Source organism: Sinocyclocheilus grahami, unplaced genomic scaffold (genome assembly GCF_001515645.1).
Source record: "Sinocyclocheilus grahami isolate Dianchi unplaced genomic scaffold, SAMN03320097.WGS_v1.1 scaffold428.1, whole genome shotgun sequence".
Classification (NCBI taxonomy): domain Eukaryota; kingdom Metazoa; phylum Chordata; class Actinopteri; order Cypriniformes; family Cyprinidae; genus Sinocyclocheilus; species Sinocyclocheilus grahami.
The window spans coordinates 869,006-885,265 of record NW_015505607.1 but is presented as its reverse complement, the minus strand read 5'-3'; the positions used below and the strand labels follow the sequence as shown (position 1 = coordinate 885,265).

The following is a 16,260-nucleotide window of genomic DNA, read 5'->3' as shown; positions in this document are numbered from 1 at the left end:
AATATATTTTTTATTATTAAATCTAATTCTATTTTAATTTCGAAAATGAAAACATAATCATCATAGAAGAGGTGTATTTAAATTCAATGTATGTGTGAGTTGCGTTTTTATGTATTTTTGAAGAAATTAGAATACAAAAAATTGTGTCATTGACCCTTATATACCATTCTTAAAGTTTAAAGTGTGTCCACATGTGTCCGTAGAAGAATCGCCAGGACTGGAAGCCGGAGATCCGCCTGCCCAACGGCAGCGAGTACGTTGTTCTGCGAGGTCTGGAATGGAACACGGAATACGAGGTCTCCGTCATTGCCGAAAACCAGCGAGGGCGATCTGAACCCGGCACACTCTCCTTCAGAACCTTGCCAGAACCCACCGCCATCCCAGGTATGGCCCACCCCCTAACCCTGAAGCACAGCCACTGCCAGCCTGAGCGGCCAACAGTCCGACTGCCTCAACGCAACCCCTGTTAACCCCATCCTACTAGCAGGTCTTGTTGTGGATTGCACAGGCCACCCTTATGTCAATTCAGGTTGTGGCCTGGCCTCCTCTAGAGAGTGATTTGACACAATCTAAGAGTAATAAGAGTGCAGAGTGATAAATGTCTGTGAGAGGTGGCCACGGGTGAAGTCTGGAGACCTTTAGCTCCTCTCCAGAGCCCTGACCCCTCCATCAAGCTCCACCTGACTCTTGCAGCCGGCTTTATTGCTCATCTCGGAGCGATTGTAGATGATATCAGAGAAGATGAGATTTTCTATTTGGCACTCGGGAGGCAAAAAGCCACAGCAGGCCCGTTAAACCATCCACCCCCTCCACCACGGGCTCGTTTGGTCTGTGCTCCATTGGCAGTGCTGTGTTTTTGTTTTCTTGCGAGCTGCTTCCCCGCTGATAAAAATTGGGCCTTAGATCATCCTTCGGTCTCTTTCTGGAGGCTGAACTGAGGCTCAGTTCAGGCTCATTGTGGCAGACCAATTGAATTGGGCTGACTATCTGCTTGTTCTCAGTGGGGATGCATCCTCTGGTTTTGCATGATGACGCCTCAACAGGATTAATGGTTTAATGCTTTACTGAGGACCTAACAGGCATCTGTCGGTGCATGGCCAAGAGACCTGCTTTTTCTCATCCGCTTAGTGAGAAGCATCCATATAGCAGTGGGAGCTTTGGATCTCGGAGCACTTGTGCAAGACAGGTTCGGATGGATAGAAAAGCCTTCCTTTGTCTCTTTTCTCATCTCGCCACACTTACACATTGCAGAGTTGTTAACCTCAATGTGTAACATATGGGAGTTCAAAAAAGCGGCTTTATTTTTAGCCTAACATCTGCATTGCATCAGCTGGAGCAGCTGCTGTTAGAAACGATGGTCCAAAAACAGCTGCTCAGACAGCGATTCACGCTTCTCTAGAGTCTTATAATCAGACCAGCTTGCAGGAGACAGGTCAGAAACCCTTAAAACTGTCTGGACACTATTATTATCACATGACACATTCCTTCACTTTGCAGATGGTCAGCATGTCGAGAGTTTGGCAGGAATTAAAATAGGGAGCCAGTGGATTTTCGTGCATGGTACGGGTAATGGGTTGAGCTCAACATTGGCCACACGACAAATGCTAAAGCTCTACTTCATGTAATCCAAATCTCCCAGGCTACAGTTGACAAGGAGTAAAAGCTGTTCTAATACAACGCCCATTAACGTTTGTGCCATTTAAATAAGATCAGAAAACTAATTTCAGCACTTTATTACACTGTATTGCATCATAACCTGTTTGTTTCGCCTTGTCTTCTGACTGGGCAACATTTCCCTGGTGTTTGCGACATAGAAAGATGAAAGCCTGTTTTTCCGAATTTCCTGTAGAATGTTTTTCTTGATTTGAATTCATTATAATTAATTTAAATGCAAATTTCTGGCAGCACTTGTTTAAAGCTGAAGTGTGCTTTTTATGTTATAATGTTTCATTTTAAAATACCTTCACTATCTGTGCATTAGAGACCATTATAAATAAGCCATTTGTAGATGAATTCCTCCAAAAAGTGTAAACACTGTCTCTGTGGTGCTATTAATGACCACTGGGTTTGGGATGGGACTATCTATTTGACAGAGCAATTGCAGTCCAATTACTCTTTTTGTTATTAATGTTGCAATACAGTTTTGAGAGGCTAGTAGAGCGGAAATTGCACACTTCACCTTTAAAGAAAGAGAGGATCTGTAAGATTTATCAAAATTGGCTGTAAAGTATATATGCAATGTCAAATACCAGGACAGTTGCCTGATCTGTGTTTCTTGATTGTACGTGTCTTGGTGTCCCTTATCATTCCATGTTTCCCATCATTTGACTATCGTTGTCCTTTCATTCTCGATTTGCTGTCATTGCTGTGCTTTTAACTGGCTGGAACTTTCCTTTGATATTCTTTTCTTGATTAACCTTTTAAACTTAATTTTCTGTATTTGACCTATTCTCTGTCTCTCTCTTTTTTCTCTCTCCCTCTCTCCCAATTTCTTTCCCTGTTTTTTCCTTCCTTCCCTCCCTCTTTCCCTTTTTCTGTCTCCATGTGTAAAATCGGACATCACCGGATCATCGCATTTTCAAATACGCACTCAAAACGTTGTTTTTTCCCCCCATTTTTGCCAATTTTTTTCCCTCCTGTGCACTGTCCCTGTGGTCTTCGGGTGTCTTTTTTTGGTGTGGTGGTGTGGGATGTGTGGTCTCAGCAACCCTTGGCTGCTCCTCTGTGACGTATGCTCTCGTCACTCTCATGTTCTCCATGCTGACTGTGCTAGTGCTCTCATAAACTGGGGCTCGCCAGAGGAGAGGAGTCCCGTCCACTCTTCAACCACACCCTTCAGTTTTCTACGCCTTTCTGATCCTCTCGCAGGCTAAACATACAAACAAACAAAAAAGAATATCAGTTACATGTATTGGAATTAAGTAAAGTGTTCGGTGCTTGTATCATTCTGTTTTTTTGTCTTTTTAAGTTTCTTATTAATTTTATGTTTAAGCAAGGCAATGTCAGAGTGTTTGAAAAGGTTTTTTTTCACATCATGGACTTTTTGGGAGTGTTGTAGAAAATCTTTCCCTATCAAGAAGCCTAGTCTCTTGATATTAATCTCGATATAATTATTCTAGGGCTCATTTAGGAGATAAAGTCCTTATTTTCATTACCTTCATTAATTTTAAGTTTCTTATTCTTTTGTTGTTGTTATTATTATTAAGATATTAACTAATTTGGAAGGGTATTTTTTTTAGGAATAGGCACCAAGTTTGTGTGTTGACATGGAAAACGTGTTTTTTGTGACAAACTGTACATAATTTTAGACGATTCAGAAAATAGATACTTTCTTGTAATGGACTTTTATTTACATTTTCTTTTCTCTGCTTCTTACTTGAAAAGACCATTCAAAACTAATGCTACTGCTGTTAAAATCATTCACGTCAAAAGTGTCATTTTCAACAGTGTAATTTAATTATGTTCTGTAATACATTTTTTGTACACACATACCAGTATGTTGTCATGCAGTAATCGTTGTAGGTTTTAAGAAAATACGGTAAGCTAGATAGATTGTTTTGTTTATTTTGAGTTTTTAACGAACACAACATGGATTTGAGTCAAAATCTTGTGACAGCGAGTTGCATGGGACCATAATGTGTGACCGTTTCATGCTTGTCCCATGATGACATGGTGCACAATGTCGGTTCGGAGGGACCCATGGAGCTTTTTACTTTCAAAGGGCAGGAGTGTTCTGCAGTACTTCTGATTGACCATCTCTACTCTGAACTGCTAAATTCCTTAAGGCTGTTTTTTCTTGCTTAGACAGGATTTAACATAAACACCCCCCAGACTGAATTTTAGTGCGAAACCCACAAGCGTTCTTGTGTGCATGGCACCGCCTCCGTTGTAACCGTATAAATCAATTTTGAACATTAGCGATGGACAGATACAGGTATGGGTGTCGATTGACCTCCAGCCAGCTGTCCGTATTAAAGAAGATGGTGGTCAGTTTACATGTCCAAGGCTGCTGTATGCCATCGAGAGTGGAAATGCGAGTATCATTATTATTCAAGACCTATGCAGGCATTTCCTGGGAGAGTGTCAAGTAAAGTGCAACTAATGTAATTAAGTGTCTTACAGTATAAAACCTCATATATTTGGCAGGGTTATGGAAATAAATGGGGGAGGGAATGGGGGTCGTTTGTTCAATCAAATGGAGTAGCATTTGTTTCCCAGTTTGGAATGGATTCTCATGGTAATAAAGTGATGAGACCTGGAGGTTTGACTCCTGGAAACGCATGTGCCAATCAGTTTATCATGCTCATCATTCATATGCAGGTGCGTCTCTGTCCTTAATCATTGTGTGTTGGTGCTAGGTGACATTTCATCAGAAAAGCAGCACCCCGTTTGGCTCGTCTGGGATGTTTAATGCCACTCCGGATGGATCATCGGCTTCATTCAGACTAGCAAAACCAGAGGCAAAATGACTTGAGAATCCAAACTTGGCATCGGCAGAAGTGCCGCTTGTTTGCACTTATCACTGAGAGTGACTGGAGACGGAGGCAAGTGCCAAGTGTGGAGGTGTCTGAATAATCTGAGAGTCCTCAGAACAGACTGAACATTTGTAATGACCGTGCAGAGAAAGTTAAAATGGGCTGTTAGCGAAAAGTCACATTCAGCAGATGCCTCAAGAGCAATTAAAACAGTATTCTGTTGATCTGTTGTAGATTTTCACAAATTCTGCAGTTCGATGATGATCCTGCAGTAGCTTTATTTAATACGTTTATATGTAATATTCAACACAGGAGGTTAAAGTTTGGCTAGTTAGCATTAGCTAGCAGCTAGCCCCTGCTGTAACTACATTCCGAGCACGCAAAGCCTGTTTTTTTTCCCCATTGATGGCTATGCAAAATTAACCACAAATTAATTTACTTGTACTTCTTTATTATATAGAGTGCTGCAGCCGTGATGTCAAAACTCAGCAGACTAATTTGCCAAGGGTTTTTCTTATGGTAAACGTAACTTGACATACTTGGATGTTTTGTTGTACAACATAATTAAAAAATAATAATAATAATAAAAATCAGTATTGTCAATTTACATTTACCACAGACCTTGTTTTACTCATAAATTGAAAAACCCCATTGAAAAAAACCCATTCTCGAGAGAACACGTCAAATTAGTCTTCCGAGTTTTGACATCACGACTGCAGAACTCTCTCTCTCTCTCTCTCTATATATATATATAGATATATGATGTTAAAAGTCACATGACATTTACAGCTCAAGTAATTGACTTCAAAAAATGTGTCCAGAACTGAGTGTCCATGAGCAAAGATTGCAGCATACATGTACTTCCAGGTGCATGTGCCATGGGAATGCTAACGGCTAACTCTGTCCAGGTATTCCGGACTGCATTGATTCAACCCAACACTCATATAACATGCACCACATTGTGAGTTTTTTTCACACCAATGTTCATTATTCAGAACATGATAAGGTTTGTAATATGCGGAGACGTCTCGAGTGTCTTGAAGACCTTTCAAGCACGCTGCTGAGTCAGCAGAGCTGGGTGTTTTTGGCCGGTGAAGGACCTCAGTGAGACAGCCTTTGTGCTCAGATGTGTGCCGTGATTTATCGCACTTGTTAAAATGCAGGCTGAAGCTCGGGAAAACAAGTGCGACCCACTCCGCACCCCGATCTAGGAGAAGCGCTCTTGGCCCTCTCCTGGCTGGCCGGTAGATTAATTCTGTCAGCTCTACCTCCTGTTGCCCAGCCTCTTATACACATCCGTGGAGTTTGTTGACTGCTACAATGGCTAGATTTCATCCACAGCACCAGATTACCTATCATACAGGTTTCTTGGTTTAAGTTCATAATACGTTTTGGTTTATTGTAGATCTATTGCAAGTTTTGAGCACAGTGTTCTGAGAGCAGTATGAATCAAGTGGAGCTGAAGTTTTGTATAATGCATTTTTCCTCCAGATCTCAGTTGAGTGCATCCATAATTCATGATCTCCTTGATACGTGTAGATGTGTTTTAGGTCTTTATGTGGCTCCATCAATGATTTAGAAGGACGTTTCATTAGAGACACTTAATGCAAAGGTGCCTAGAACTCGATATAAGCCTAATTGCAAATGTTCATCTTAATTCACAGTATAATCTATGGCTGTATACTCATAAGAATACTTGAATGGAGTGCCATTATAGTGTTGGGCTAACAATAAACTATGTTTGCTACATTTTTTTGCAGCCACCATATTATATCATGTGTCCTGTGTCAGGTAAAAATTGTGTCTCAGTACTCTGTATATATAGAAGAAAGTGAATTTGCTTACAATGAAGATGTTTTAAGCATAAAACAACCTATTACAGAGCAACTGCTTTATGATAGGTATTAGCTTTTTACCTGTCTCAACTGTTTATTTATAAACACATTTATTTTATTTTATTATTTTATTGAACTTTAAATCATAATTTGTCCAAAATAGGTTGTATTTACTTTTAGCCTCATCAGATCTCCCTTTGTTAGTCCAAAAGCACTTGGTTTAACTTTTATAATGACCACTTGAAAAACTGAGTCATCTTCCCGCATTTGAATCAAATATTTCAGCATAGATTGATATGAATTGAGTTCATATGAATTGCCATGTTTACCGATGCAGCATTAAGATCCATACAACCACATTTTCATTGTGCGTTGCGTTTACTGATCCAGACCATATATGTCCGTCTCAGTAGATCCTGTAGTTATTTAGCATTTTCATGGTGTAGCTTGTCATTCCTGGTAAGTAGTCTGTGTTTTCAAGAGCTGAAAACACAGTTCTGCTTGTGTTTCTCCATCTCATTTAATCCTTGTTCCTTTAACATGGTGTTTTCTTTTATTTTCATCAGTATGGCTTACGTTTGTGTGTTGTTTGTGTGTGTTTATGCAGGAGTTAACCCATAAGTGAATGCACTAAGAGCTGAGTATTGAGATTATCTTCACCGTTCCATGCCAGTGGAGTTTCTCTGTTGAAATATGTGCTTGAATATGAACAGAACAAGCCTTGTAGTTAACGTTCTGAAGTTCTGTACAAAGAGAGTTAATTATGTCTCTGAATAAGCATGCTGGGTTCATTTCCATGTGAGTGATGAATGCCCTGCTTCAGAATGACGCTGTATGTGATGTTATGTTATATACTGTGTGTCGATAACACATGAAATGTATCCCGCTTTGGCAGTCTGTGTGGAGAACCTAAATATTATGGGGGTGAATTCATTAAGAATGAACTGATAGTACTGTTTATTTGCACATGTTTGCTGTTTTAGTAATTAGAGATTGCATTAAGGAATTATGCTAATCAGGTAACAAAATCTATGCTATTTGCACTGCACATTTCCTGGTCCTGCTAGGTTGTGAAGGATATATCAGACAAGCATGATCTGGCATACTTTACTGCAACTATGCAGCATGGTTTTAACACTGTGATCCATGCACCTCTTTAAAATGTGTCAAATGGACTCATCTGCACCACACATTTGGACGTACGCCTAGTTATAATGCTCTTCTCCATTGCTAGATTATCATTTGATGAATTACTGCTGCCATGATTAATAGAAAATGTACACAAACAAAATTATGTTAACCGGCTTGACGTTACTGTGGAAAAAGCCACAGGTTTTTAGAGTATGTAAAAGTACAACTGTTTAATGAATTCACCCTTATGTGTTTCTATGAGTGTGTTGGCTTTAGTCCTAACTGCCTTCAACAAACCAATCCTTTCAGCTCACTTCAAATTAGTACAACATACAAAATAGACTATATGGAAATTAAATTTTTTATTCTAGATTGCATAGATCACTGTGGAAAAGCCACTTTAAGGCATGGTCTGTGATAAAATCTTTTTTTCTTTTTTGACTTTTCCTCCTTCCCAAAGAAACCAGCTCAGGGTTGGGCACCGGGGCTATCGTGGGCATCCTCATTGTGGTCTTCATCCTGCTCCTCTTCGGCGTGGACGTCACATGTTACTTCCTCAACAAGTGCGGCCTCCTCACATTTTTTATTCTAGATTGCATAGATCACTGTGGAAAAGCCACTTTAAGGCATGGTCTGTGATAAAATCTTTTTTTCTTTTTTGACTTTTCCTCTTTCCCAAAGAAACCAGCTCAGGGTTGGGCACCGGGGCTATCGTGGGCATCCTCATTGTGGTCTTCATCCTGCTCCTCTTTGGCGTGGACGTCACATGTTACTTCCTCAACAAGTGCGGCCTCCTCATGTGCATCGCCGTCAACTTTTGCGGCAAGTCTGGGCCCTCTGCCAAAGGGAAGGATATCGAGGAGGGAAAAGCCGCTTTCACGTGAGCCAGTCTTTTCCTTTCCCTCTCATCCGTGTGTGTTCCCTTGTCCGATAACGCCATCCATCATTGCTCTCCCATCATTATCGCTCCCATCAGCTCTACAGGAGGGCTTGAGGCAGGGCTGATTGTGGCATATCTGACTCCATGAATGAGAATGTTGTGAATATTGGCACATGGCGGCAGTGTTGAGATAAGAGGAGAGGAGGAGAGGTGCATGCTGGTTAGGAATGAAAAGGCTGCCTGGTTGCAAAATGTAGCCTTTGAAATGCTATGCAAAGAAAACCTTTTTAACTAGAAAGTTATTATATCCCAATTTTTATGTCATGTTATTGCACTGAAGGGCTCAACAATATAGTTTTTGATTATCATAAATAGTTATTTATAGCACAATATTGTCATATATGTCTGACAACAGTGTATTCTAAATATATTTATATTTTGTCATGCAAAAATACTAAAATATTTTTTATTTGATTTGACAGTAGTTTTACTGTATTGTACAGTAGTTGTACAATATTTTTGTCAGTTCTTTATCAATTATAAAGATGGCAGATTGAATTAAATTATAAATATAAACACACCATACTTTGTCAGAAAAGTACACCATATGGTGCAAGACCAATTTATTTATATTCGTCAACCTGTTTTAATCAGTGCTGCTAATTTGAACAAATTTTTTACTCTGGTAACTCTGGGTAACTCTGGTGTGTCATCTTTTACAGTAAGGATGAATCTAAAGAGCCCATTGTGGAGGTAAGGACTGAGGAGGAACACACACCAAACCATGAAGGAGGAGGACCCACCGAACCCAATGAGACCACCCCTTTGACGGACCCTGAGTGAGTCCCTAAAAACACACACACAGTCCAAAACGCAAAAGTCTGGTCTTTTCTTCAGGTTATTAACATCTACTTGTGTTTAACAGTCTCTCTGTTGTAGTTTAATGGTGTAGATACCCACACATACACACCCCTCACTTTTTTGTGATTACCTAACATGGTGTGTTTTATTTTGAAATGCATGTTGGACTTACTGATGTTTGTGTATGTTTTGCCTTGGCCTTCCCTCCCCCCCTTCTTTTTCTTTGTGTGAATCTCCTTCTCCCCGTCTCTCCTCTATTCCTGCTGTCCTCACAGGCACGCTGCTGACAACACAGCAACAGTAGTGGACTTGCTTCCCTCTGTAACCACTAACTCAGACCCCGGCACTGACAGTCCTGCTAGCGATAGCACCACCCTTACCTCAAGCACTGCCCCTGCGGCCCCTAAAGCTACCCCCCAATCCAGCACCCCCAAACCTAGCGTCACCTCACCCACCTCCCCACAAGCTGCTCCTGCAGCTGTGGCCCCTCTGGTGGATCTGAGCGATATGCCCTCCAACCAGACCTCAAAGTCCTTAGATGCCCTCCAGCCATCTGATTCAACCCCTGCAGATCTGGCTAAAGCCGATGGCCAGAGCCCGGCTGAGCCGGCCAATCCCCCCCAAAGTAAGGACTCTCAGGTCTTCATCCTGCTCCTCTTCGGCGTGGACGTCACATGTTACTTCCTCAACAAGTGCGGCCTCCTCATGTGCATCGCCGTCAACTTTTGCGGCAAGTCTGGGCCCTCTGCCAAAGGGAAGGATATCGAGGAGGGAAAAGCCGCTTTCACGTGAGCCAGTCTTTTCCTTTCCCTCTCATCCGTGTGTGTTCCCTTGTCCGATAACGCCATCCATCATTGCTCTCCCATCATTATCGCTCCCATCAGCTCTACAGGAGGGCTTGAGGCAGGGCTGATTGTGGCATATCTGACTCCATGAATGAGAATGTTGTGAATATTGGCACATGGCGGCAGTGTTGAGATAAGAAGAGAGGAGGAGAGGTGCATGCTGGTTAGGAATGAAAAGGCTGCCTGGTTGCAAAATGTAGCCTTTGAAATGCTATGCAAAGAAAACCTTTTTAACTAGAAAGTTATTATATCCCAATTTTGATGTCATGTTATTGCACTGAAGGGCTCAACAATATAGTTTTTGATTATCATAAATAGTTATTTATAGCACAATATTGTCATATATGTCTGACAACAGTGTATTCTAAATATATTTATATTTTGTCATGCAAAAATACTAAAATATTTTTTATTTGATTTGACAGTAGTTTTACTGTATTGTACAGTAGTTGTACAATATTTTTGTCAGTTCTTTATCAATTATAAAGATGGCAGATTGAATTAAATTATAAATATAAACACACCATACTTTGTCAGAAAAGTACACCATATGGTGCGAGACCAATTTATTTATATTCGTCAACCTGTTTTAATCAGTGCTGCTAATTTGAAAAAAAATTTTATTCTGGTAACTCTGGGTAACTCTGGTGTGTCATCTTTTACAGTAAGGATGAATCTAAAGAGCCCATTGTGGAGGTAAGGACTGAGGAGGAACACACACCAAACCATGAAGGAGGAGGACCCACCGAACCCAATGAGACCACCCCTTTGACGGACCCTGAGTGAGTCCCTAAAAACACACACACAGTCCAAAACGCAAAAGTCTGGTCTTTTCTTCAGGTTATTAACATCTACTTGTGTTTAACAGTCTCTCTGTTGTAGTTTAATGGTGTAGATACCCACACATACACACCCCTCACTTTTTTGTGATTACCTAACATGGTGTGTTTTATTTTGAAATGCATGTTGGACTTACTGATGTTTGTGTATGTTTTGCCTTGGCCTTCCCTCCCCCCCCTTCTTTTTCTTTGTGTGAATCTCCTTCTCCCCGTCTCTCCTCTATTCCTGCTGTCCTCACAGGCACGCTGCTGACAACACAGCAACAGTAGTGGACTTGCTTCCCTCTGTAACCACTAACTCAGACCCCGGCACTGACAGTCCTGCTAGCGATAGCACCACCCTTACCTCAAGCACTGCCCCTGCGGCCCCTAAAGCTACCCCCCAATCCAGCACCCCCAAACCTAGCGTCACCTCACCCACCTCCCCACAAGCTGCTCCTGCAGCCGTGGCCCCTCTGGTGGATCTGAGCGATATGCCCTCCAACCAGACCTCAAAGTCCTTAGATGCCCTCCAGCCATCTGATTCAACCCCTGCAGATCTGGCTAAAGCCGATGGCCAGAGCCCGGCTGAGCCGGCCAATCCCCCCCAAAGTAAGGACTCTCAGGTACAGGGAGGAGCCCACCAGACCACAGATAGTAGCCTTGCCAAGGATGTGCTGGGCAAGCCCTCCAGGGACTCCTCCAGCGCACTGTCCGCACCCAACCAGGACGAGTATGGCCACCTCTAGATGTTTAGTTGTGTTTGTGTCCTTAACCATCTCCACTTTCTCACTGTCTGTTTCTTCATCACCCCTCCTTCCTCTTCAGTTACTTCTCACTTCTTAATGTAAAATCTGAATTTCATCAGGTTCCTCCTGCATCTTCAATCTTTGCATATTCCCTTTGGTATTCAAATGAGAGATGGCTTAGTGCACTGAAACAGCTTGTGCAGGTTTATTTGCACCTCTGTAAAAACTGTTCAATTGCGTCATTTCAAAACACAGTGGAATTATAAATGTGTAAAATTTTTCTTTTGGTTTTGTTTTTCCGAGCGAGCTAATTGATTCCTCTATTAATGCTGGCAGAGCCTCACAATGATTGGTTGTCGCAAATGGCACAGTTCCACAGCTGAGGATTTTAAATGATGGCTTTCAAAGCTGAAAAGGACAGTGAGAAATAAATTAGCAGCCTTAATGGTGCTATTGTATAAAAGAGCATCTTATAGAAGGCTAATGTATGATTGTTGTAATTACATTAACACAGCAGATGAGGTGCGGAGTCATTTGTGCCTCTGTGGGTGAAATGGCCAGCTGATGTACACATCAAGGTTAATGCTAGTAACAAAAACTGAAGAAAAAAAATCAGCACTGAAAAATATGTCCATTAAAGATGCAAAACAAATGTAAAATAACAAATCTGCATTTACTTTTTAATTTTATGTCTCAACCAGATGGTGAAAGAGAGGCCGGAATTCCATACTCTACTTTCAAATATATAAAAAAATTAAGTTTGTTAAAGAAATACTCTAAAACTACAATATGAAGTATATTTATAGAGACAATTAATTTTTAGATTTCATATTATGCTGGATGGTCTGATCTCCCAGTTGGTTCATTCTGGCCTAAAGAGTCACTCAGTTAGACAGAAATGCATCGATGATTGTCATGTAAACAACCATCACAGTTCAGTTTAGTTCACTTTTTGTATAGAAGCAGATACATTACAATTCCAACGATTCTGGGGGCGGGGGGACAGCACAACTATTTTTAACACTGATAATAAGTAATGTTTCTTGAGCAGCAAGTCAGCATATTAGAATGATTTCTGAAGGATCATGTGACACTGAAACTCAGCTTTGCCATCACAGGAATATTTCAAATATATTCAAATAGAAAACAGTTATTTTAAATTGTAATAATATTTCACAACATTACTGTTTTACTGTATTTTTGATCAAATAAATTCAGCCTTGGTGAACATAAGAGACTTCTTTCAAAAACATAAAAATATAGTACCGACCCCAAACTTTTGAATAGTAGTGTAAATATGCAATCAACTACACCACAATAATCATTTAGTAGTTGTTACTGAAAATAATGTCTCTCTGAAACATTGTGAAGACAACACAAATTAAATTAGTCTCGTTTAGTTGATCCAAATGGCCTCAAGCAAATCTCTCGACTATATTCCAAAAATTCTCAGCTATGAACTTTAGCAAAACCAGCCAGGACTTGTTCTCCATCTGTCAAAAGATTTGAGTGGATTTGGTCCATGGCTCTGAATCATAAATGTGCCAGAGATGCCGGAATGATAGTAGTTACAATTGTTTTATGGCACATTTTATTGTTCACAAGTACTAAGCTATGTTGTTGTGAAATTGAAATAAAACTAGCGAAAATTTCAGCTAGAATGTACAAAATATACATAAATGAAACAACCCTGCTCCTTATTCGCTGGAGCCATGCTGAGAGCATCGGATCAGCGCCTCTGAGTAGCAGTGGTTTCATTCATTCAAGGGTGCATATTGCAGAATTAAACAAACATTTCACATCTGACAGATTCAGTCCTGCTAGCTTTATGGAGCTGCCTAATGTAGCCAGAAGTAGTGGCATCTCCAGACTTTTCAGTAGCGCTCTGTTGCGAAGTACAGAGAAAATCGGCTGTTAAACAATCAGCCAAGACTTCCAGCAGGGAATTAGTGGGAGCATGGCGTTTGTTAAATATTTACCAGAGACTTTGTTTTCCCCACTTCCATTTGTGCTGTGTAGTTTGTGCTTTCCATGTACGGCCCAGTCGGTCCATGTCAGGCTTGTTCTCTCTCTCTTTCAGTTCGGCTCAGTTGCCTAATTTGAGCAGGAACACTCCAGGGAAGTTGCCTCTCATTGGTTGCCACCTGGGCTGATTGGCTGTGTCTGTAGATTTTCAGCTACCTGAGCGACTTCCCTGGTCTTCACAGAGCCTGCAGAATATCAATGGAACTCAATCTGCCATCTTTAGTCTCTCAAGACACCTAAAGTCAGAGTTTTTCCCCTTCAAGAACGAGAGTTTGCACTTTTAAAGACAACTCGCCAAGGATGCAAACTAACAAATGGCAGAAGGTTTTCTTATAGTGCCGCTGGAGCCTCAGCTCGCTCAGAAGGAATAATGATGTGTTGTGTCTTTCGCAGTCGTTCGGCGGGACTCTATGACTGTACACTTGGCCGCTCTTCATAAGAGCCAGAATGTGATAAGATAGCTTTATTGTGATGAGCGTAATGAAATTCCTACGGGGGACAAACAGCTCAGACCTCGGACACTGACAAAGCAGCTTGCTCTTGTGTCGTACCACTGAGATTGTGTAGATTGTAACACGAGACGCCCTCACTCCACTACACCCATTCTCTTTCCTACAAAGCCTCTCTGTGGCTCTGCCGTATTCAAGAGCGCTTGACACTGCCGGTGGTCCCATGTCATGGCGTAGAAGTCGATTGCTGTCCAGGCATGTTTGACGAATATAATGAACAGTCATTCACAGCTGATATCAGCCGGGCAGGTGTGCTAAAAATAGGATGGAAGGGGACGTGTTAGAAATGCGACAGGGACCGTCCATCTCGATTTCCTGCCAGCAAAACTCATCTTTCATTTTCGTGGTTCATTATGCATTTATGAATGATTTGGCACACCAGTACAGTCAATTCCATTACATGAATTATCAGCGCTTGGAAAGAATCAGCCTACTGCAAAATAATTTAAGTAAACTTCTTTTTTCAAGGCCCACTATGTGCTCTGTCAGCTCCCTTGAGAACAAATGTCTATGTGCTTGTAAAATATTCAGTAATTGGCAGTTTGCGGTGGATGATTTTCATTTATTTATGATTTATTATTTATTATAATGCTTTTTGCTCCATCCTGACCCCAAGAGACAAGCGCTCTGTGTTTCAACAAACTATTACACAGCCAATAAGCGCAGAGGGAGAGGTTAACATTTATGAAGTTTTATGAGGAATGTGTCTGCAGCTGAGTCTATGCAGCAGAAAGACTCTCTGCACCAATGCCATGGATTTACTGCTCACAGCAAGCTTTAACTTGAGTGTTATGATTCATATGAATCATACCTGCATGCACTGTTCCTCTGTCTTCATACATGCTCATGCTCATGAATAATCTTTGATGTTAGCATAAGATAACCAAACTGATCCTGTTAGCTGTGAAAATGATTGGCTAGACTGAAGTCTGTTCCCTCAAAACTTAAAGGGACAGTTCACCCGAAAATGAATTCGGGTTTCTTCAATTTTCTTCCTCATGTCATTTCAAACCTGATGATAGCATGATAAAAGTAATCCACAGGACTCATGTACTACATACTATCTATCATTCCAAAGATTTTTTTGTTGTTGAAAGAAATTCATTAGACCATTTCACAGTGTGCTTTCAGAGTTCCTCTGAAACCCTCCACCTTCCCCAGCTCCACTTGTATAGATCTACTACAGGTTATTTTATATGCTATTTGTGCAACAGCAGTATGTCTTAAATACTCACAGCATGGACACTAAAAGACTGGAGTAATGGCTGCTGAATATTCAGCTTTGCCATCACAGGAATAAATTACATTTTGAAATATATTAAAATTGAAAACAGGTATTTTAAATAGTAATATTTTTTTCACAAAATTGCTGTTTTACCATATTTTTTATCAAATACATTTTTTAACTGGGACAAGACCCTCCCTCATGAACGTACCAAAGAAACCTAGTCAAGATTTTTGTCACACAGTGCTACCATATGAAGACTTAGACAATGACTCGTGTGAACCACTTTTATGATCATTTTATGGTGTTTCTTTGTTATTTGTGGAGCATTGAGCACCAGTCTTCATTCACTTTCATTATATTGAAAAGAATGCTTAGCATATTATTCGGTTTCATCAAAATCCATCTTTTGTGTTCCACTGAAGAAAGAGAGAAACTCATACAGGTTTGAAAGAACATGAGGGTGAACAATTCATGACAGAACTGTCATTTTTGGGTGAGCCGATCCTTGGAAATAGTATAAAGAGGGGAAGCAGCCAAACAGATGACTGAAAGACACTGCTGATAAAATTCTCTTTTTTTCTTTCCCCCAGTGGTAAAATTGTTGTTGATGACAAAAGTAAAGCACCAGACATGGAGGTAAAGAAAAACCCGGCGGAGGTGAAGACAGTCCCTAATGAAGCCCCCCAGATGAACGGCAATGAGAGCAAAGCATGATCCGGAATGGGCAGCGTACAACAGTCGCAGACAGACAGCACCACACCACAACCACATCTCAAATACAAGGGTTTCTTTCTTCAGTGTCTTTAAGTTCGCAGAACAAAACACGTCTGTAGATATATAGAGCGCCTAAAGAACTCGCGCATATGCCTTTTATTTTGTACTTTTCGATTGTTTTTACCATTGA

General features: G+C 40.8%; 1 protein-coding gene across 1 annotated transcript in view; it reads left to right on the top strand.

The window, feature by feature from the left end:
- LOC107551657 (neural cell adhesion molecule 1-B-like) overlaps window positions 1-16,260 on the top strand; it is a 36,334-nt gene that overhangs the window by 15,513 nt on the left and 4,561 nt on the right. Inside the window, exons 5-9 of the mRNA XM_016233354.1 lie at window positions 204-384; window positions 7,902-7,951; window positions 9,822-9,970; window positions 10,693-10,809; window positions 11,108-11,578. Coding sequence (XP_016088840.1) covers window positions 204-384; window positions 7,902-7,951; window positions 9,822-9,970; window positions 10,693-10,809; window positions 11,108-11,578 — 968 coding nt within the window. The remainder of the gene's footprint in view (window positions 1-203; window positions 385-7,901; window positions 7,952-9,821; window positions 9,971-10,692; window positions 10,810-11,107; window positions 11,579-16,260) is intronic.